The sequence below is a fragment of the Actinia tenebrosa genome, unplaced genomic scaffold, assembly GCF_029948245.1.
Source record: "Actinia tenebrosa isolate PJP-AT-01 unplaced genomic scaffold, QUT_ActTen_1.0 PGA_scaffold9__36_contigs__length_13948895, whole genome shotgun sequence".
Lineage (NCBI taxonomy): Eukaryota > Metazoa > Cnidaria > Anthozoa > Actiniaria > Actiniidae > Actinia > Actinia tenebrosa.
Window position 1 is genome coordinate 2,631,348 of NW_028292586.1, and position 23,848 is coordinate 2,655,195.

The following is a 23,848-nucleotide window of genomic DNA, read 5'->3' on the forward strand; positions in this document are numbered from 1 at the left end:
CTGGGAAGAGTAGTATTTAATAAAAGATTCCTCATTAGCGTCATTAGTTAATACCACCAACATGATATAGCTGCCATATGGCCACCATGACTTTGTTTCTTCAAACCGTCAATATGGATCCACAGGTAGCCCATCTTTGAAAAAAATATTTCTTTCTTTCCCGAGATCTTTGTTTCCAAAATAACTCCAAAAATCAATACCCCTGCATTTTTTAAGAAAATGAAAGGGAATTACAAAAGAACTCAAATCTATTGTTTTATTATTAATCATTCATTAATTCGTTGAGGTCGTGCTGTTATTGTTTGGGCTACCTGTGGTCAGGTGATAATGCTTCGACTTTTGTTTGTCCGAGTATCTTCTATTCCTCTCAAAAGTCTTTCCAGCCAGCTCCACAAGACTTGCGTAGCCGACATGTCCATGAAAGCAGTAGTAGTCCATGAATATGGAGACTCTTCCAAGCTATCGTATGAAGACGTTCCGATTCCAGAACCTGCAAAAGGCGAAGTAAGGTTTGATGTCGCGCTGTCGGTCCCTCTGTACTTTATTACAATATTATTGTCATTTTATAGCTTTCATTTTTACAATTTACGTTTACCATAGGGTTTTTTCTGTATTTTAAGACTAGAATGAACCTTTATTTGTGAAGCAAACTTCTTTCCCATGAGTAGATCGCTTTACTGGTACTTCGTATTTCGTCCAGTTATACGCCATGCATGTACGTTTGTATGTTCTTTTTAAGGACGCCACATCTGAGCTGTTCTATTTTATAGAGCAGACATTTGTCTTTTCGTTCATATTACTATAAACGATGCCAATAAGATATCTATAGGTTATTTTAAGGTTAATATTAGGTGTTTTTCTTGCTCTTTTGTCACTCTTTTGTGTTTTCCCACCCTTTAGTAGTAGTGGTTTGGGAATTTGCTTATAAAATCTAGTCGATCTCAAAAAAACTAATCTTGTACAGATTCAGCGCTCAGCAATCAAGCATGCAAAAAATTTTCTGTTACGAGGAAGTAGGTTTTGGTGAAGCTCAATCAAGGTGTTTCTATGACATTCCACACAGGCACTACTTGCTGTTGAAAACTTTGCATTTTCTGACAATGTCATGGAATTATTTTGATAATGATGGCCACCATAACCATGTAATTTTGTTGCAAAAGAAAATAGACCTCTTTGAACTAGTAAAATACCGCTCTATTTCTTGATGCAGATTCATTTTTTCATGGCTCATTTTAATGTCAAAATATTGACAAATTCAATTGGTAAAGTAAAGAATGTACAGCTTCAACAATACAAACACTTTGAAATTCCATGGACCTTCATTGGAACACATAATGATTCTGCACAAATTCTAGGTTAATGTTGGTCAAGTTAAGACCTAACAAACTTTGCTAAAATGTATGATTGCAATTTCAGAAATTCACCTCAATCCATATAACAGTTTACTAGTCAAACACAAAGCATTCCCTCAAGGCTGCATGTTCAAACTTAAATAATCCTTTGAAACTGCTATATTTCAGCCTTGATAAAATGCGAGAGATGAGTGTACTACTGCTAAGGCTGAGGAAAAAAAATTACATGTTTATCGTCCGGATTTCTAAAAAAAAGTGTGCGGGCGGGCAGGTTTTTTAAAATTTACTGACAAACAAAATTCATGTTTTTACCAAAATTCTCTTTGTACCAAATTGAGGTTGAGGAAGACTGGGTTCGAAATTAGCGCCTGTTACTTTTTTTAGTTTCGGTTTTTAAAAATAACAAATAATGAAAAAAACAGGCGGCCCAAAAAAATGAAGTGGGCAGGAAAGATAAACATGTAATTTTTTTACTTGGCTTAAGCCAACCTTGATACCCTAATATTATTGTTCACTGCAGGTCCTAGTAAAGAACCATTTCTGTGGTGTTAACTTCATTGACATTATTTGTCGCAATGGTCACATGGGAGAAAGGTTTCCTCTCAATGCCACATTAGGTTTTGAAGGTTCAGGTGTCGTGGAGAAGGTTGGCAGTGATGTCGAAGGAATCTCTAAAGGAGACAATGTAGCATACATGGGATTAGGAGTAGGTTTGTACATATATGGTGGTTTTTTGCTGATCTTTTTATATTAATTAATTACTGCAATTTTCAATATTTTGTAAGCTAATTTAAGTGAAAGGTAACTAGCTGAAAGGTAATGACTATGCATTTGCATCAAAGCAAGAAGGGCAGTGACCTTGCAATGATAGAGTTAGGTAAATAATTGTCCAACATGTCTCTCTCACTGCATGGTCACTGCTGTCCCACTTTGATACAAAGACACGGTTACCTTTCATGGTGGCACAGGGAACTGTGAAGGGCACTATTTTTTAAATACCAAATAAACAGATGGGAGTATGTGAGAGAAATTTCTCTTAAAAAAGATTTGCTTTCCAATATCATTGTAGGTTCCTATTCGGAGTTCAGTAAAGTGCCATCCTGGCGTGTCATCAAGTCTCCTCAGGGTGTGTCTCTAGAAAAGGCTGCAAGTACCTTATGGCAAGGGTTGACGGCATACTGTTTCACTGATGCTGTATTTCCTATTAAGCCTGATACTAAAGTTCTTATTCAGGGTGTTGCTGGCGGTGTTGGTAATCTGCTCTGTCAGCTTGCTAAACTCAAAGGTGACATCATAAACTGCATATTGATATGATCAATATATATTGTACAAAGTACACTGTGATTGTTTAAGATGATGATTGATGATTGATGATGACATGAGAGATGATGATAACTGATGATATTTATTGCTGGCTATGTTGGTAATCTGCTCTGTCAGCTTGCAATTGCTAAACTCAAAGGTGACATCATAAACTGCATATTGATATGATCAATATATATTGTACAAAGTACACTGTGATTGTTTAAGATGACTCATGATGGTTGATGATGACATGAGTGATAATGATGACTGATGATATTTATTGCTGGCGGTGTTGGTAATCTGCTCTGTCAGCTTGCTAAGCTCAAAGGTGACATCATAAACTGCATATTGATATGACCAATGTATAGTGTACAATGTACACTGTGGGCTGGGCTTCACAAATTTGCAACGTCCCCTGTGATTGGTTAGATTTAGGAGCGGGGTTGTGGAAAGGTCATTGTTTCCTATTGTTCTACACATGTGTGCCCTCCAATATGACCACATCTTGCAAATTTGTGAAGGACGACCCTACACTGTGGTTGTTTAAGATGACTGATGATGATTGATGACATGAGTGATGAGGATAACTGATGAATTTATTGTATAGTTCCAGAAATTATCCATACCTGTTTCTGAAGGGTAGGGGGGTCAGAGAAAGAACAAAAATGACAGAGTTTTTATGGAAGAAAATTGGAATTTCCGGGTGGTAGGGGGTGGGTGGGTTCTTTAAGAAATTATTCCATGAGGGGGGTATGGATAATTTCTGTAACCACACATTATTTATTTTTTTTATAATTAATTATGACTGATGACAATATGAGTAATATGATAACTAATGACTGTTGATGATGCATGACTGATAATGATTGATGTTCCCTTGCTAGCAGAGTCTCTCTATTGATGGTTTTCAACCATTCCCAAGAGAATTAAATAACAAAAGACACGGCGGCCATGTTGTAGGATATAACAAAAGAATTCATTGACAATTCTTTTGTTAAGTTCCTCCAACATGGCTTCCGTGAAAACCATGAATTGCCAACGAGGGAGAATCTGCTAGCATGGAAGATTGATGGTGATATATATGTGAGAATGATGTATATTGGGGATGATGATGATAAACATAAACTTCTAGCTCACACCTGAATAAAACCATCCTTCTTAACAAGTGTTCCTCAAACTATTTGTAGGAGCATATGTCATTGGTACCTGTAGCACAGAAGTCAAAGCTGCAAAAGCCAGAGCTGCTGGAGCAGATGAAGTCATTCTGTACTCCCAGAAAGACTTTGTTGAAGAGACCAAGCGTCTCACAGATGGTAAAGGAGTCAATGTCATCTATGATGGTGTGGGCAAGACAACTTTCTTGAAAGGTTTGTAATCATTTTGTTTCACTTTACAAACACAACTAGACCTTTTTAGCTTAGGAGTAATGTTTTCTTATTTCAGACCATGTGTCATTCCCGAAAGCATCATTACTTTGTATGACAATTGAGCATGAGATCTTAAGAAGGCACATATAAATATGGACACAATTAACACAAAGGATCTTCTTCTCAAGAGCATGACACGTGGTCTGATAGAAATTTAAAAACATTATTTTGCAAGCTGGATCTGGTTTCTTACTATAATTTATGTGATTTATTACGGCACAAGATTCTATTGATTTTTTAATGGTACAATTGTGGTTTAACTGGACTAGAAATCAGAAATGTACATAATCCAAGAAATAAAAATAAAGTATAAATTGTGCAAAATATTCCAGTTTTGAGTTCTCTTTTGCTCAGCCTTAGCCAACAGTTGTGGGTTAAAATATCATTCAATGTCATTCAACCAAAACCAGTGGAATCTAAATCAACTCACATCTTTCCATAGTATGTACATTCTTTACTAATACAATGGCCCTTAATGAAAGAAAAGAACTCATTTGTACACTGTCAAGGCTAAAACTGAGCAAAGGTCAACTCAAATGGGAGTATTACCTCCAAAGAACTTGTCAAACATCTATTTCTGTTGCTTCCTAGGATTTGATTGCTTGGCACCTCGTGGTACCATGGTTCTCTTTGGAGGTGCTTCTGGAAACCCAGGCCCAATAGATCCCACAATGCTTGGCAAAGGATCCTACTTCCTGACTTTTGCCTCCCATTTTGCATATACAAGTGACCCCACCCTTTACCGCAAAATGGCCAACGAACTGTTCCAATTGGTGGCTGATGGAAAGATCGATTTTGGTTCAGTTGAAAAGATCCCTCTTGCTGATGCCAAGGAGTCTCACGATAAGCTGCAGAATAGAAAAGCTGCTGGGAAAATCCTGTTGGTTCCTTAAAAACACTGTCAGCTCATTGGCACCCACTAATACATAGAATACTAGCACCAGGGCCCCTATGGATACCAGCATAGTTGCAGAATAGACCCCTTGCAGCACGTCGGAATGCAGCTCAATTTGGAGGACATATCATCAATTGGTTTCCAATTGTCATGAGATTGAAATTCTTTTGTTTTGTCCTCCAAATTGAGCTACTTTGACATCACATGCAAGGGGTCTATTGGATCATCCTACCTAAATAAAGTTAGTAGAGTGCATATTCGTGAAAAAGTTAACTAGGAAAATTGTACGATTATTACAAAGTTCTGTAAGTCTATGATCCACTGAAAAAAGCTAAACGATTCTTTAAAAGCATTCTTATAGCATTCAGACACACAATTTTTTGTTCTGGAATTTCTAAGATTGTAATAAGAGCAATTAAATCTTGGAACATATTCATATAGTGGATTATCCAGTGGATAAGTCGATGCTGTTATCCAATAAATTTATCCACTAGATAGGATTATCTGTTGGATAGTGCTATCCAGCCTTTGTACAACTGGGCCCAGAAGGCTAAGAGTAAATATAAATAGTATAGAGTGCATACCATATTGATATATAATGTGAACAACTTTCTAAGAGATTGAACAAATTTGCAAAAATTAATATAAAGTTCAGTAGACCTCAGTGGATCGTAGACTTACAGAACTTTGCACTAATAATTGTACAATTTTGTTAGAGTGACCACAGTAAATCCGTGAAACTTTAGTAATACTAAACAGCACAATTTCATGCAAATTTCTTTTTTTTCTATTGTTTAATTAGCACTATTTTGTACTATTTAGTAATTAGTGTTTCACGGATTAATTGTTTGCACTCTAGTTAACTTTTTCACGAATATGTAGATAGTTTTAAATATGTAGATATGTAGAATTCCTAGTAATATTTTAAATTTTAGTTTAGATTATATTGTAAATGTAGATATGTACTTTATTTACTCAATAAAGACATTATTATTATTATCATTATTATTATTTAGGATTTATCTGCCGTATAGCGCTATCCAGGCTTCGTACAACCAGGCCCTGACAACAGCAACTCTTGCCTAAGTGACCAAGGGGTTTCTGTGGAGATTTTGTGAAGTGTGAATGAAGTTACATACTGTGGATATTTTTTCGCACATTTATATCTCAACCTCATAATAAAAAAAGTTTGGATGAAAAATGTTTTATTTTTAGCCTCCTTAAGAAATCCTGTTGGGCTTTGTTACATTTTCGTGATTCTGACGATTCTGACCACTTGATGGGATAATTTTGGTGCATATGTATGAGAAAAGATCCGAGGGAGAAGAGGGTCTATCCCAGGAGACAAAGTCAGAGGGTCCCTGATAGTGTGGGTGGCCTGTGGTACAAGAGAAAGGAAACTGGTTACGAAAGAGAAGGCGCGTGTCACTGGAAGGTTGTGAAGAATTTACTAGTAAAAGTTTTAGGGGAAAATACAAAGGTAAATTCTTTACTATAACTAGTTTTTAATCTGTGGCACAACCGGAATACCCGGCCTTAGGATGTGCACACGTTAATCCTCTATTGGTCTACCATTGTTATTGCATCGTTTTCAAAAGACTTGCTTCATGCTAAGACAAAGTGCATGGCCGGGTATTCTGAAGTTACTCCGAGGGCTGCACGTCGGAGTAATATATATCAAAATGCTTGAATAAAGCTTATGGGAGTCTGAAAGTTAACTAATTTTTTTTCATGCATGTATCCTCCTTCCTACTGTATTTGTATTTTTGTGATAAAACAGTATTCTTTTGGAGCATGTTACTTTAAAGCCACCATCTTGGCCCGGGGGGGTACTCCACCAGAGGATTTGGGTAGGGGTGTTCCGCTGGGATTCCGAAAGGGAAACCCTGTTTATGACAAAAAAACTCAAATTTGTAGACCCTGTTTATGACAAAAGATATAATTTATTGCGCTGAGTTCTTGTTTCAATAATCGTGTCATCTCGCGTATCGTTTTTTGACGACCATAATAACCAGTTTCGGTCAATACGAAAGTAGAAACCCTGAATATGACAGGAAACTCGGGAAGAACTAGGAACTTGAGTGAAATTGCATACCCTGTTAATGACAAGAAGCTCGAAAAACCATACCCTGTTCAGCGGATCATCCCCATATAGTCCATATATGGGAGTACCCCCCCCCCCCCCCCCGGGCATGTATCCTCCTTATTGTATGTGTATTTTTGTGATAAAACAGTATTCTTGAGGTGCATGTTTTGTTACGTCAAAGCTGCCATCTTGGTTGGCTATATGAAGCATTCCTTATTTAATGAGGCATACTTAAAAGCTTATAAGCTTAAAAGCTTCTCTTGTTGTATCAACCAATGCAAGATGGTGCCTGTTTCATTGTTATTCATATCTTAAGGGAATATAAAATTTTCTCCTGTATGTTTTCACTACCCCACTCTCTCTCAGTTGCAGGAATTCCAATAATTAGGCTAAGTAGAGTTCTTACTAAATTTTCATATGTAAAATAGACATAACTAGGAGATGTGTGCTGCACAAGTGATGAGAGCTGTCCGTGTGTCTCAGTTTGGAGGGCCTGAGGTTCTGAAGCTGATGACTGATGTTCTGATACCAAGGGTTGATAAAGGACAGGTAAGGGAGTTGGCTGTACTAAGATTAGGGAGGAATTACTGCATTTTCAGATATTCTGTGAACTCATTCATTTCAATGGCTTGTTCGGGAAGCACGGGTGGCGTAGCGGTGTGAGCGCTTGCCTCTCATCAATGCAACCCGAGTTTGAATCCCACCAGGTTCGGTGTTGTATATGAGTAGAGTTGTTTGTTGGTTCTCTCCTGTGCTTCGAGGGTTTTCTGGGTTCTCCGGTTTTCCTCCCTCCGCAAAAATCAACTCCTAAAATTCCAATTTGATCATGAAATGAGGGCCACAGGTTTGTTAGCCACTGGCTATTAAGTGCTACCCTTGTGGGAAAAAAAGGTTGTGAAATAGGTTTTTCACTGCTGTCAGTCAAGAACATAAAAAGTACAGTACCAACAAAAACTTTGAAACTAAACGGATCTTGACTGGAACACGTGAATATTCTGCACAAAATCGAGGCTAACCCTGTGTAAATGAGTCTGTAATCAAGAAACACAGCAGTAATTTGAAACTGGAAACTGGTCTCTCGATGCATGAAATGTGTTGCCGACCCCCCAGTGTGCCACCCTGTAGAGTGAAATACATAGCTTTATAAGTAACCAGTACTTTATAGCTGCTTTTCTAATAGAAGTCCTACTTCAAATGTATTAACAGGTGCTAATCAAGCTACATGCTGCAGGAGTCAATCCAGTTGATACGTACATCAGAAGTGGTACATATGCCAGGAAGCCACAGCTGCCTTATACACCTGGAGCAAATGGCGCTGGGATTGTTCATTCAATCGGGGATGGTGTCACACAGTTCAAGGTATTTTTTTTAACAGCTTTATTGGCCTTCAAATTTCTCAATGAACAAAATAATTAACAAATAAACTAAAGAGAAAAAAAACAAGAAAGAAGGACCAAGAGGGTGGGCGTGAAACGGGACCGAGAGTCCCATGCGAGGCTCCTCCATGCGAGGCTCCTCCCCACTAAAACAATAAACAAGTAAAAAGACTTAAAAGACTAAAAAAATTAAAATCTATGAATGAATGAGCAATTTGCTCTTAGTAACAAAATGAGCAAGAAACGAACTCAAAATTTTAAAAAATAATTTAGTTTCGGTTATTGAAAAAAATAAGCCCATCATATGAAAGCACAACATAAAACAAGCTTACTGATCAAATTTCAGAATGTTTAGCTTAAAAGTTTATAAAAAAAGTTATGACCTTTCAAACGCTAACATGACTACAGAGAAATTTATAAACAAACGTTTGTAACTATACTGAATTTACTGATGTTCGTCCTTCCTTGAGTGAAAAAAAGAAGAAAAGAGTAAAGAAGGAAAATAGCAAGTTGTAGTTTGGCGAGCTACTTCATTATGTAAGTACTTTCTGCTTCCCAGGTTGGTGACCGTGTATACACCTTCTCCAGTCTTACAGGAACATATGCTGAGTTTACAGTGTGTAATGAGAATGATGCCTTTAAGCTGCATGATGAGCTTTCATTCACCCAGGGTGCCGCTCTAGGGGTGCCTTATTTTACATCCTACAGAGCACTATTTCACAGGTAAATACTTTTTTTTGTGAAATTGATTTTGATATTCCATCAATTAGGGGTTTTACTAATATTGTTACATTACTAATATACTAATAATGAGTAAATGAAGGAGTAAATGAATAGATAATTGATTGAATAATTTAAAGAAATGATTGAATGAAAGAATAAATGATGTGTCAATAAGCATTTTATAGAAATGTTTACCCATAATCTATGTAAAATATCATTGACACAAACTATGTATGTAACCTTTAACCTTGGATTCTTCTTATTCAATGATAGAATTTTAATTCTAATTAGAAAACTCATTAATAATTCATGAAGAAAACACAATAGAAATCATGACCATGAAGGTGATTTTAAATCGGATAAAGATTCGTCTTCATTTGCATAAACTTTAACTTGGATTTTCTCTATCAAACTTGGTTCATTTCGTAAAAAAATCGGTACACAATGAGAACAAACATCATAAGTTTTCTAAGCCGTTCAATAATCTCGCAGATCGTGTTTTATCGGGTCTAAAACCACTCGGCTGCGCCTCGTGTTTTATACCCGATAAAACACTCCTGCTCGTTTATTAAACATTGCATAAAGTTTTCCATCTAACTTTTTTTTTTTGCGAATTTTTTTTTAGGCTACTTGTTCGCCCTGGTGAGACAGTTTTAGTGCATGGTGCAAGCGGAGGGGTAAGCTTAATTCTTTTTGATAAATAGATATTGATTGCAAATTATATATGAACAATTAGTATACAATGTACTGTAAAGGGCAGATATCAGAGTTGAGACATTTTGGTTAATACAATAGTAAAAAAGTGTAACTCTAACATTTGCTATTGCTCTTAAAACTATTTTAGGCTGGGACAGCAGCCTGCCAGCTTGCTAGGGCTCATGGGCTGGTTGTCATAGGAACAGCAGGCACTCCTGAGGGTGAAGAGATTGTGCGTAAAGCGGGTGCTCATTATACTTTTAACCATCATAGTCCAGATTATGTAGATAAAATAAAGGTAGGTTATCAAGATAATATGGATTGGAATTGTGTTACTTTTTTCTGTAAATGACGACAGGGCAGAAAAACGGTTTTTGGCCTTTTGCCATAAGGACAGCTTTACATATTTCAGCTCAATATTTTGTAAACACGTTCTTTTGGAGCCAAATAGCAAAATATTAAATGCGACCAAAATTTATTGAATGCTTATTTGAGATATAAAGCCGTGTACTTTGGGAGAGGTGATACTTTGATCAGCAGAAAAACTGACATTTTCGTGAATACTAATAAGTAGATTTATTCTAATTCGACAAAATTTCGTCACAAGTTTTTAGCAGCAGTGACACAAATGAAACACTTAAAAATTTGGGGTATCAAACTCAGTTAAATGAAAAAATCATGAAAGTAGCAGGCTTGTCGTTTTTCTGCCCTGTCGTAAATAAGTATGATTCTGTGAGTGCTGTTAAGAATGACTTAAATTCTTCAATATTATTCTGTCAGGAAGTAACAGAAGGAAAAGGTGTTGATGCAATTGTAGAAATGCTTGCTAATGTGAACCTTCACAAGGATCTGCAGCTGCTGGCAACTGGAGGCAGAGTTGGGGTATGTCAGCAAACCTTTTTTAGGAAATTGGTAATTTAATGTGACCAAGAAATGAATCAGCAAAAATCCCAAAATCTCAAAAATCTCAGAACCTCAAAATTGGCATTAGAGCATAGTAGAGGTTACATACATTGTTTTATACTAATGCACCTAGTGACTCCTCTCAGTGATCTGTCTCTTCATGTGACATCATAAAAATGAACCAGTGAGCTTCTAGTTCTCAGGGTTTTTCATTATGAAATTTATGAATTCATTTTTGCATTAAAAGATGAACCACTTGTCTCCTGATTACAGTACACAGGGTGTAGAGGTGTTGCTGCAAGGTGTCCCTGCAATTTGTGATCTAGGGTGTATTGACCTATAGTTTTAGTACATTGATCCCTTAAAACAATCAAAACCTCTAAATAAGAGCCAGAGATTTATTACTTGCTGGACTGTTACATTTTCCACAATTGCTATTAATAGCTAATTATTATTTTTGATTTCAATCAATATTTCTTTAAAATATTCTCTGTATAAAATTGTGGTTTCTTCTTATTGTGTATATGTTGATACCAAGAAAAAGATTGACATTGGGACCACCTTATTCAAACTATTAAAAGCTCTTCAATAGAGAAATAATATGAGAGCTTAATAACCATAACAAGATGGCCTCAATCTTTGCCTTTAGGTGGTTGGTAACAGAGGAAATATTGGAATCTGCCCTCGTGATCTTATGGCTAGAGAATCGAGTATATTTGGAGTGATGCTGATGAATATCAACCATGAAGAGAAAAAGGAGACTATTGCAGCATTAAATGCTGGAGCAGAGGCTGGTTGGTTAAGGCCTATAATTGGCCGTGAACTCTCTCTAAGTGAAGTAGTTCAAGCACACACAGAGATTATTGAAACTAAAGGAGCACAAGGGAAAATGGTGTTGACCATCTAGTTTAATCTGTTTTAATATTTTTATGATTAATTGTAGTAGGTATAATAATGTTTAAATTCATAAATTGTACATAAGGTTAAAAGTAAAAACAATGTCTGCAGGAAGAGATCCAATTAGGAACAAGGGCAGATTCAGGGGTGGATTGGGTGGCCACCCCCCTTTGGAGATGAAAAATGATTAGAATCAGGGGTGAATCCAGGGGATGTCCTGTAGTGCACCAGACACCCCCCTAATGCCATTATTGTTATTACACTTTTTTGAAGCAATGAAGAAACATTTACGATGCATAATATCTCTGTATACATTTCTTCATTTAGGATCCACCCCTGAGAGTAAAGAAAAGAGTAAAACCTAAAAAGGGTGCTATGTGACGTCATTCACACAGCACCGAGGGGGTCGTAAAGTGTGCATTTAACTGTAGTCCAGCATAACTGAGCTATGATACTTAGTATTCCTTAGGAATCAAAGTAATTAACACAATATTAATCTGCTTTTTGTGCACTCTAGCTAATCCAGAAAAAAAATGTAAAAAAGATCTACAGAAGGTTGTTAAAAAATGGTAAAGAAAACTAGTGGGCTTAGTGATATAGGGAAAAAATTCCAAAACCCCCTCTTTGTGCTTTGAGTAAAATTTAGAAATCTTATTATCTTATTACTTAGCTTATAATTTCTCACACTGATATCTCCCCCCCACCCCCCCCATGATTCATTTTCAAGTTTTGCTTTCAGAATTAGCTAAAAACCACCTGGCATGCTTTTTACGAAAATGGAATGGAGGGGTTGGAAATACTGGTAAGCGATAATGCAGTCTAACAAGAAGAACGTCCCACACCCTATGTCTTTCATTTATTGCCGTAGTTATTCTTTTGCATTCCGTGTTTTTAATTTCCTGAATTCTGTTCACCAAACTCATAGGAACCTAAGGGATGGACAATTAGATTTTTAAGGGGGGGGGGGGGGGGTTTGGACAATTTATTGTGTGCAGGAATTTTTTTTACGCCTCATGGCTGTGCAGGAATTTTTTTTGGACATGATTTCGGCATATCGAATTCACGGAATCAACGGAATCAACGGAATCAACGGAATCTCTTTGAAACATATGGAAGTCAAACATCATTAAAATAAAGACAAATCAAATTAAAAGAAAAAGTTAAGAACTTCGTGCTCGGTCGTCCTCTAAGAAAAAAATTATATAAAACAACTCGATCGCCATTTTGTAAGCACAGGTAGCCCAATTCTTCTTTATGTCTATGGGCTTCCTGTGTTTGAAAATTGGGCTACCTGTGCTTACAAAATGGCGATCGAGTTGTTTTATATAATTTTTTTCTTAGAGGACGACCGAGCACGAAGTTCTTAACTTTTTCTTTTGATTTGATTTGTCTTTATTTTAATGATGTTTGACTTCCATATGTTTCAAAGAGATTCCGTTGATTCCGTTGATTCCGTGAATTCGATATGCCGCATGATTTGGAATCTTTTCTGGCACTTTTCTTATGCACGATTTTTATTTCACTCTTTAAAGCTGAGCTCGAATTTTTTTTTTGGTTTTTACCCAACCCCCCCCCCCCTCCCCCCCAAAAATCTAATGGTCTGTCCCTAACTTTTTGATTGCAGTGAAAATCGCCGGAAGTAAAAAGGTTATAGACTGAAAGTCTCGCCAAACGATAAATCATATATTCAAATGGACTGGTATTATCCGGTATCGTAATAAGACTTAGCCAATCAGGGGTCACTATCGCCTCTCTTTAAACAAATTAACATTGTTGATCTTTATATCCTCAAAACAACATAGTAAGTTGTAGGTTACGTGTATAAGGCTTCTTTCAAGAGTGACTATATTTACTTTGGTATCGTAGAAAATGGCTGAAGCCGGTTCGAGTAAAACTGTTGTTCTTGCATACAGTGGTGGTCTAGACACTTCGTGTATTTTAGTATGGCTAAAGGAGCAAGGGTTTGATGTTATCTGCTACATGGTAAGGAAAACTTTAGAATTGACTTTATATTAAGCCTAAGTAATTTTTTTTCACGAGGAAAAAGAACAATAAGAATTTTCTTCTCGATTTGAAACCGTTGATGAGTTGCATCAGCTCACTGCCTTCGCACGTGTTTTATTTTTAAAAAAGTCACGGAAAAAAAATCCGATTCTCGAAAAAAAATTTTTTTTACAACGTAATTTAGCTTTCTTCTTCCTTTCCTTATCAAGAAATAAAAATTCCATTGGTAATGTAAGATTATTGAGAGAGGATTAGAGATGACTTGGCCGTAGTTTCGTCGGCAAATGTTTTTTGCTAAGCTTCAAAATTTTTCCGAATAATATAAGAACACTTTTTCTAGGCAAAGGTCTCTATGACTTTTTATAGAAAAACAATAAGGAATTAGATATTGGATAATTCTTTTATAAGGAAATAAATCAATGCTTGGAGGATGCAAAAATTCCGGTTGCCTGGATACTTCAAAAATTAGGCGGAAAAATTAATTCGTTTGCACGAATCGAAAAGTGGTTTCAAAAGGCAAAGGTTAGAATTAATTTAACATTTTCCTCTTTTAGATTGATTTTTAAATTTTGATATGAATAAATAATATTTATTGTTAAAAAAGCGTGAGATTTAAGGAATTTTTTGGGGCTGAACATTCTTACACTTATTGACTGCCAGGTGATCGAAGTTATCTTAAATATGATAAGTCAAGACAAGTAGACAAAGAGGCGATGATTGCCACTAAAAATCCGTCAAAATTGGCAGATTATCTACAAAAAAGTCTATATTGCTTTTCAGTAAGCTTATTATTTCATAACATTTGCTACAATTGACCGGAAGGATTTTTTGACGAAATTTTCGATTTTAATGTTTTCAACCAAATGTTTCCTCCAAACATTTTCTATATTGTGGCTTCAGGCTTTTAAAATGAAAACTTGTGAAAATTATTATTTTACCTTAATTACATTTAGAACAGCTGCAAATCCGAGATAAGATTTCAATATAAATATCAAGTTCTCATTTTGGAATTTTCCCTTTATTTCATTCTCTTTTTTCATTTCCCACTACAGGCTGATGTAGGTCAAGATGAAGATTTTGAAGCTGCTAGAAAAAAAGCTACGAATCTTGGTGCAAAAAAGGTAAATTTGATTTCATTTGTCCCAGTGAAACCACAGATTTTCACTTAACAGCTAATATTTTATAATTTAATCTTATTTGATAAAATATTTAAGAGTGTAAAAGTGAAAAGGTGATAAGAGCGCTGTAAATTTGATAAAAAATATATTAAAAAATATATTTTAATGAGCCTGTTGAATAAGAAAGGTGTAGAACAGATATTGAGTAGATTTTTTTTGAATTCCATACAAACCTATGTTTTTTGGAAAAAAAAAAGAAAAAAAAAAAGATTTATGTTATGATAAGTCTCAATAATTTTGAAGAAAATTACATTTTGCTTCTAAAATTATTATTAGAAAGCTTAAAGATTTTTCTGAGATATTTTTTCACTTTTAAATTTACTATACCAATTTTACCACAAACAATTTAAAGAGATTAATTATTTGCTTTAAGAATCTTTTTTATGTACATAAGAATGTATTTATAATTACTTTCATCTCTTATTTCTCTCTTTCAATTTAAATTGAATCTGCTTGTATTGATCTTATCTATATCCTAAGTTCTTGTGGTTGTGATTAAATTAATATTATTTTCTTACTGATTATATATGTAGGTGCAGGTGCATATTGTTTACAGATGTCGACACTTTGATAATAAAATCTTTTGAAAATTACTTTTAAAAATAAATCATAATGCTTATTATTCTTAAAAGGAGTAGATTTATTTTATTGTTTTATTGTTTTATTAGGTGTTTATTGAAGATTTGAAGGAGGAATTTGTCAAAGATTTTATTTTCCCAGCCATTCAAGCCAATGCTATCTATGAAGATAGATATCTTATGGGAACATGTAAGAAATACACAATGTTAATCACTTGTAAACTATACTAGGGGTATAGTGACAGGGGCCAATTTGATTGGTACAGAACCCAGGGGGAGGGGTGGGGGCTTTAGCCTTTTTCATGCTTTCAAGTCTCAGCTAATGTCTCCTTTGCTGCTGTCATCATTATAAAATTCCAGTCCCAGAAACCAGAAACTTATCTTGGATCTTTTGTTATAGCTATTGCACGCCCATGCATTGCAAAGCGACAGATTGAGATTGCATTGAAGGAGAATGCAGGATATGTATCTCATGGTGCAACTGGAAAGGTAATGCACAAGAAAAATCTTTATTCATTTTTTCATTTTAAAATTTTGCAAATAAATGATAATAATATTTGATGGAATCCTTTCTTTTTAGGGCAATGACCAGGTCAGGTTTGAGATGACATACTATGCATTGTTTCCAAATGTACAGGTATGTGCTTGTGTCTCACTTCTCTTACTCTATTCAACTCTACTGCCCTGCTCTGCCCTGCCCTGCCCTGCTCTGCCCTGCCCTGCCCTGCCCTGCCCTGCCCCGTACTGTACTGCCCTGCCCTGCCAAACTGAAAGTGTGCGCGCATGCTCTCATAAAGCATGCGCTCCCAACCAATCAGTATGCAAGATTTAGAACAGTTATTTTATAATCCCATTTAAAATATAGAGTTCTGAAGCTCATATTATTTATATTGCAGACAATCTCTCCTTGGAGGCTGCCAGAGTTCTTGGATAAATTCAAGGGAAGAACTGATCTTTTTGAATATGCAAAGGTGAATTACTTTGCATAATTTTGATTTTTTAATTTAAACATTTGAGTTTTTTTGATATGTATAAAATTAAACATGTGATATGAGAGTTGTATGCACAGAATGTATGTACAGTGGTAGTGCGAATGTGAGGTCAAAGTCATCAGTGTTATCACCAACCACCATCATCATTATAATCAGCATCATCACCACTACCAATGATGGTAGTGGTGCTGGTAGTGGTGATAGAGTGATGATGATGATGATGATGATGGTAGTATTTGCAATAAATAATTGCAGACTATTGTACCACCACGACCACCATGACATCATCATCATCATCAATACCATCATTATTATATATTATTTATTATCATTATTGTTTATAGGCTCACGATATCCCACTACCAGTTACACCCAAGAATCCATGGAGCATGGATGCTAACCTGATGCACATCAGGTAAATTTAACGGATCAAAATTATGCGTCATGGTTTCCTACACTCCTCTCGTCTTCTCTCAACATCCCGTGTGTTTTGATCAGAGTATCAAACATGGAAAACTGTTTTTTGATCTGTTTTATAAAATAACAAACACGCCAAAAGACAGGGAAAAAATCGTATAATTCTGTATTTGTAAAGGATGACACAAGCGTGTTTTGATACCCTCATCAAACATGGTTTTTGACCAATCATAGTGTGTGTACTAACCCCAATTATTTTATAAACTAGTCTTAAAACTTCTAATTCATATTGACATGGAAGTCTTGTTGTACTTTCTAACTTCTTTTCTTTTTCCTTTGTCATTTATTTAGTTATGAGTCAGGCATCCTTGAAAACCCAAAGGTGAAATATTTGTCATGGGTCTTAATATAACTGTCTTCCTTCGTCCCTCTGTACCCCTTCTCTTCACTTCCATTTCTTCACTCCCTTCTCCTTAATTCCCTTCCCTTTCTTCCCATCCCTTGCATATTCATTCCAATCCTTCAAAATACTGAGGTAAATTTTTCCATTTTTACTTTCTTCCAGTCTTGCCCTCTATCCAATAGCCCACTAGCTCTTCCGAGATATGCTTCGCTTATCATGCACAAAGGTTTCAGTATGAGGCTACATGCTAAATGCTCAGTCATTCGTGACAGGCGCTAAGGATAAATTTAATTCAGCATGTAGCCTCATGCTGAAACCTTTGTGCGTGACAATCAAAGCATATCTTGGAGGTGGGCTATTAAACAGTAGAGAGTTTTAGATTTACGTTCACCGCAAACGTGAAACGTCAGTTGACCAGTAAAAAATCATTTTAAATTACTGAAAAAGAATCGCAAAAAAGTCCAAGTAGTAGAAAAACAAAAGAGTATTTGCGCTTGGTGAGAAGGTTTGTAAAAGGTAAAGTAAAATACAGGAAAACTATGAAAACGTGGTCACGTTTGCCATTTGCGGGGAGAAAAAAAACCAATCTAAAACTCTCTAATCATTTACAATCCCCCCCCCCCCCCCCCCCCATCCTTCCCCTCACGAATAACTTGTGCTCCAGTATATATCAGGAGCCAAAACACAGGAAACCCAAAAGTTGATGGCTGTTTTGCATGTGTTTCAATCTGTCTTATTTTGTTAAATGTAACTGTTCAAAAAATTCACTGCTTGTTTGTCCATCCACAGACTGAGGGTCCTGATGACATATACCTAATGACAAAAGATCCCATCACTGCCCCTGACAAGGTAAGGTAGAGAGGTATAGGTTGCTATCAATAGACGTCACTTCCGGTTATAGCTGCTTGTAGAATCTTGGAGGTTGTTTTGATCTCTTGTTTTCTGGTTTCATGTCGTAGGAATAGTCAAATACAATAGTTTGAGGACTTATTGTGACATGTTTTGACTTAACATCTGCTAGTTGCCCCCCAGTCAACCGCTTGTTCCCCCCCCCCCCCCCAGTCAACTCCAAAAAGTCACGTGATTGATAGTAAGCAATAGACAGTTTTGTCAAGGTTGCGTGCGCATCCAATTTGACGGACAATGCAATTTCAGTAAAATTGAGAAGACAGTTTCATATTTAAAGACGAGAATAACCAATTTTTTATGAATTCTTATTGAAAACAATTTCATAGCAATGCATGATAATACTCATGTTCTGGTATCGTGGCCCGTCAAGTCCTTAAATTTGGATGAAAATTGAGAAAACGGGGCTGGGGAATATCCAAGGACATCAGATAAACCTCGTTACCTTGTGTTTTCTCATTTCAGACTACATGTCATTATCTAGAGAATAAGATTCTTCGTTTGAGATGTATCTATATCCAAATGTCTTCTCAGTCATGACCATTAACTAAAGAAATGATACTATAGGGAATGACACGTGGTCTGAAATGAGAAAACATTACGCATAAGGGATAGTAAATTATCAGGGCCATTATCAGTTCACTTATTTCCTTTCTTGCCTTTGCAGCCCGCCATTGTTGAGATAGAGTTCAAAAAAGGTAATTTCATTATTGCGACTATAATTTCAGTGTAAGGGAATCCTAAAAAATACCGGTAGTTACAAGAGATATGGCAGCCATGTTGGATGACACAAGGATCGCAATCAAAGGACTAATCTTCTTTTCATCCAACATGGCAGCTGGTTGTGATGTCACGCTCCTGTACGATTTTTGATTGGTTGCCCTCCATGAGTTCAATCCGCCATAACGTACCAATTCACACGTGACCGGAAGTGACGTCTCTTTATAGCAACCTTTTATCTTCATTTTAGGAGTGCCGATCAGAGTGAAAAACCTAGATGACCAGACAAGCAAAGCCACCCCGTTAGAGATCTACCAGTATCTGAATACCATAGGGTAAGATTCACCATTAGAGATCTACCAGTATCTGAATACCATAGGGTAAGGTTCACCATTAGAAATCTACCAGTATCTGAATACCATAGGGTAAGATTCACCATTAGAGATCTACCAGTATCTGAATACCATAGGGTAAGATTCACCATTAGAGATCTACCAGTATCTGAATACCATAGGGTAAGATTCACCATTAGAGATCTACCAGTATCTGAATACCATAGGGTAAGATTCACCATTAGAGATCTACCAGTATCTGAATACCATAGGGTAAGATTCACGATTAAATCTTTTGAAATCTTCAAATCTTATAAAGCTTTGAAACACCTCCTTGGTCGATCAAAGTCAGGGCACAGCTAACTCAAAGATTGAAGCCTGAAACAACCTCTGGATGGGCTGATCAAAGTCAGGGCACAGCCAACTCACAGATTGAACCCTGAAACAACCTCTGGGCTGATCTAAGTCAGGGCATGGCTAACTCACAGATTGAACCCTGAAACAACCTCTGGGCTGATCTAAGTCAGGGCATGGCTAACTCACAGATTGAACCCTGAATCGACGTCTGGGCTGATCAAAGTCAGGGTACGACTAACTCAAAGATCGAACCCTGAAACAACCTCTGGGCTGATCTAAGTCAGGGCAAGAGTATCACACAGATCGAACCCTGAAACAACCTCTGGGCTGATCTAAGTCAGGGCAAGAGTATCACACAGATCGAACCCTGAAACAACCTCTGGGATGATCTAAGTCAGGGCATGGCTAACTCACAAATCGAATTGGAATATAGCGTGTTGGGTTTTGTGGAGAGAGTAAAACTAGAGAATCTGGTCACCGCGCGCTGCGCCTGCCATTTGGGGATTGTCATGGTATGGACTCCAATTGACCACTGGCAATCAATCAATCAAAATGCAAATTTCGAATAATCAATTCTTGGTAAAATGTATTTTTACAGAAGTGAGCATGGAGTTGGTAGGATCGACTTGGTGGAAAACAGATTTGTTGGAATGAAGTCCAGAGGTAAGGGCTGCTTCTGTTCAGTAGGGTGGTCGTTCTACTGGGTTCGTCGTACTTTTCATGGAATGCTCGGAAATACTTGTCTTTTTTGTGTCCCAGAAACCCTTTACCCGTCTAACCCGGGAAAATTCCAATTTGTAGACTCATAAGGTGAATGAAATGATGATGATGATGAGATGATGATGATGATGATGATGATGATGAGCACGAGGATGATGAGGATGATGATGATGCAACAGACCATTGTGCCATTAAGTTGCCCTAATTTTTTTTTCAGGGATCTACGAATGTCCAGCGGGAACCATCTTGAGAGCTGCTCACCTTGACATCGAAGCAGTTACAATGGACAGGGTGGGTAACGAACACGTGACCATGATGTGATTACAATGGACAGGGTGGGTAACGAACACGTAACCATCATGTGATTACAATGGACAGGGTGGGTAACGATCACGTGACCATCATGTGATTACAATGGACAGGGTGGGTAACGATCACGTGACCATCATGTGATTACAATGGACAGGGTGGGTAACGATCACGTGACCATCATGTGATTACAATGGACAGGGTGGGTAACGATCACGTGACCATCATGTGATTACAATGGACAGGGTGGGTAACGAAGCCTCTATCATCTCTAATAATAATTTAATAGTTTGTTTTCTTGTCCTATAATAGGAGGTTCGTAAGATCAAGCAGAGTCTTAGCGCACGTTTTGCAGATCTTGTGTACAACGGGTACTGGTATAGCCCTGAAGGTGACTTTGTCAGGTTCTGCATCGAGAAGAGCCAGGAGAATGTAGAGGGGATAGTCAAGATGGCTATTAGTAAAGGAAATGTAAGTCAATAACGATAATAGTGTAATAAGAAATGTTGGTCTACGCTACTGATGCGTTGACATCTTATTAATAGAGACTTTAAGATTTGCAAAATCTACGACTGCGACGTCAACCGGAAGTGTAAATAACTTCTCTTTGGGGTTCTGTTCATTGGAGATTTCATTCAAAACATTGTCAGTAAAGTCAACTCATCCACAGGGAATACAGACTTTGAAGGCGCGAAACCCCAAAGCGAAATTATTTACACTTCCGGTAGACGTTGCCGTTGCAGATTTTGCAAATCTCAAAGTCCCTAATGCTAGGTTTGTAGCAAGGGGACCCGCGTTCGGTTTCTCTCGCCAAAGCTGGTTTATGAGTCGAGTTTGTTTGATTCTTTCTCTCCTATTAGCAATTCCGAGGTTGAGAAATTAGAAAAGCTGGGTCAAGTTGGCATTGCAGTGCATTTTGGGGCTGTTTTAGGGGACGAAATAGCCGCCATCTTGGAAATATGTCCCACAATGCACTGCAATTCAAACTTGACCCAGGTTAATACTCATCCTTGGAATGGTTAATATTTGAGTCAAGTTTGTTTGATGTGTTTTATTCTCTTCTTTGCTTTACGCAAAGAGGGTTTCTCTCCGGTTTTCCTCACTAGCTCCGTAAAAATCAACATGTGAGTTGGGCGTTGTGTGCATAGAATATTGAATATAGTCGTAGTGTGTGTGAGCGAAAAGGTGTCCCCGACTAGACACTTAAATAAAGAGATTTATCATTTTATTTTATTTTATTTTACTTTATTTAATTTATATTATATAATTTCATTTCATTTTTTTTTTCTTTTGTTTTTTGTTTTATCTTATTTTAAAAAAACAATTAGAACCTATTTTAAATTTCAATTTATTCGTAAGGTGTACGTCAAAGCGCGCGAATCCAAGGCATCACTCTACAATGAAGAACTCGTCAGGTAGGCATGAAGTAAATATTTACGATATTAACAATAACAACAACAACAATGACAGCGTGACTTTTCGCGCGACAACAGAGCGTTTTCACGTGACGTCACAGCAGCCATGTTGGTGTACCAAAACAATTCACTTTCTATCCTCCAGGAATTGAACTCTATTTTTATGCAAAAAAATGTGCAGAAAGTTTCTATTGTTTGGTACACCAATATAGCTATCTTATCATGCGAGTGAAAACGCGCTATTGCACTGCCAAAATATCGCCTGCGTAAACGGGCCTTTAGAATGCAACCGTAACCCTTTTTGTGTTACACACTTCCTTTATCGCACAACAAAAATGCAATGCAAGTCGTATGGAGCATTTCCTAGTATAACTGACCCTTTATATCGGGTATGACGATAATTTCTCCATGTGAGTCGCTCGGCCCACGCAGAGCGGCTTTCCTCATGTGAATTCATTTCCATTTTTGTGTAGTATGGATGTGATCGGTGATTATAATCCTGCTGACGCAGCTGGTTTCATCAAGATTAACGCACTCAGGTAAATCGTACAAAATCAACTTTCTTCGCCTCTAAATGGACTACTTTGACTATGCAACCGCCATCTTGGATCGCTAGGCATTATGGGGCGTCCAGGGTGCAAACAAAGCAGTGTTATAGTAATGATATTGTAACAAAGAGAATACAACAAAAGATGAATTAAGACGGCTGCACATCGATTGCTTTTACCAATAAAAGAAAGACAAACACACGAAACTATCATCTTTGTTTTGTATTACCCCCCTGACAAGATGGCCGCCGTATCGTCGAAGTGGTCCATTCATATTCTCGTCTCTGCACTCCAACTCAACATTCCAGTCCTTCTATCTTTTTCTCCTTCACTCACTCTTGCTCGACTCCACGCTTTGAACTCCACTGATTTCAAGTATAGGAAGAGATAACTAGCTAAAAACTAGTGTGAGCTGCGTCGGTGTTTCTAATGAAACAGTAATGATAAAAGGGTAAATTTTACACCGTGAAAAGATGAAAAAACTTACTGACGTTTAGGTTGACACTAGTCCTTCGTCGGAGTAAAAGGGAAAGAGGTGGTAGAAAGGAGTGTTTATATACTGAGAACAAGACAAAAGAAACCAATAGAAAAATGATTTCAAGGATTCTCACACCATTCCAATCTCTCTCCCTTCTTCACTTCCAACAAACTCAATATTCTAACTCAATTTATTTTCTCGATTCTACACTTCCAGCTCCACATTCTAAACTTTCCCTTGACTCCACACTCTCAATTCCACTACCTGAACAGTCCATATTCCAGATTTTCATTCTCGTTCTCACATAAATATTTAATAGATTGTGGATGTCTGTTTTCATATTCTTTTATGTCAGGCTACGAGAACACGCTCGTTTGAGGAAAGCACTGGAAAAACAATGAATATCAAGGACCGTAGTAAGCAAACACAAACACAGGACAAGATAAGTTGTATCTATCATGATCTCCTATGAATTAAAATGAAAGAAAAGAAAACTTTTATTTATTTTTAGTACATAGGGCACTGACTCTTCCCCGCAAATGGGGCTTTCACAACTTCAAGTCGCGTAAAAAATGAAGTTGACTTGAAGTTGTGAAAGGCCCATTGGTCCTCTTCTTCATCAGTCGTTTCATACAAGGCTCGTAATCTACCCATTACGCGTGTTCTTATATGATTCCGAGCCCATCCCACACGGCTTACCGACTCATCCTTATATGTAAATATAGCTAAAGGAAGTGTGAAAGTTCAATGAATAACAATGAAATAGGATAAGATGACAATAAAAGCGCATAACCATATTTTATTCTAATTCATTGTTATTCATTGAACTTT

At 37.0% G+C, this 23,848-nt stretch overlaps 3 protein-coding genes across 5 annotated transcripts; all 3 read left to right on the forward strand.

Annotated features, from left to right (window-relative positions):
• Window positions 1-318: 318 nt before the first annotated feature.
• On the forward strand, window positions 319-6,180 carry LOC116307088 (uncharacterized). The gene is made up of 5 exons (XM_031717229.1): window positions 319-504; window positions 1,873-2,062; window positions 2,422-2,637; window positions 3,845-4,024; window positions 4,676-6,180. Exons 1-5 carry the CDS (start codon window positions 328-330, stop codon window positions 4,975-4,977), a joined length of 1,065 nt encoding a protein of 354 aa, XP_031573089.1. The 5' UTR covers window positions 319-327; the 3' UTR covers window positions 4,978-6,180.
• Window positions 6,181-6,370: 190 nt separating this feature from the next.
• Window positions 6,371-12,317, forward strand: LOC116307087 (zeta-crystallin). Its single transcript, XM_031717228.2, has 8 exons — window positions 6,371-6,459; window positions 7,494-7,614; window positions 8,272-8,424; window positions 9,001-9,164; window positions 9,790-9,841; window positions 10,009-10,158; window positions 10,641-10,742; window positions 11,413-12,317. Exons 2-8 carry the CDS (start codon window positions 7,507-7,509, stop codon window positions 11,668-11,670), a joined length of 987 nt encoding a protein of 328 aa, XP_031573088.1. The 5' UTR covers window positions 6,371-6,459; window positions 7,494-7,506; the 3' UTR covers window positions 11,671-12,317.
• A 45-nt stretch (window positions 12,318-12,362) lies between these two features.
• Window positions 12,363-23,511, forward strand: LOC116307086 (argininosuccinate synthase). 3 transcript variants are annotated; one of them, XM_089024828.1, is made up of 18 exons: window positions 12,363-12,462; window positions 13,527-13,643; window positions 14,717-14,785; window positions 15,511-15,610; window positions 15,821-15,909; window positions 16,001-16,057; window positions 16,317-16,391; window positions 16,757-16,827; window positions 17,181-17,211; window positions 18,022-18,081; window positions 18,806-18,836; window positions 19,109-19,193; window positions 20,146-20,210; window positions 20,485-20,558; window positions 20,889-21,047; window positions 21,936-21,991; window positions 22,465-22,530; window positions 23,373-23,511. In XM_089024828.1, exons 1-18 carry the CDS (start codon window positions 12,442-12,444, stop codon window positions 23,416-23,418), a joined length of 1,272 nt encoding a protein of 423 aa, XP_088880954.1. In that variant the 5' UTR covers window positions 12,363-12,441; the 3' UTR covers window positions 23,419-23,511. The 3 variants fall into 3 exon arrangements, with proteins under 3 accessions (XP_088880954.1, XP_088880956.1, XP_088880955.1); XM_089024830.1 differs by lacking the exon at window positions 12,363-12,462 and adding an exon at window positions 13,290-13,307; XM_089024829.1 differs by lacking the exon at window positions 12,363-12,462 and adding an exon at window positions 13,351-13,369.
• Window positions 23,512-23,848: the final 337 nt, after the last annotated feature.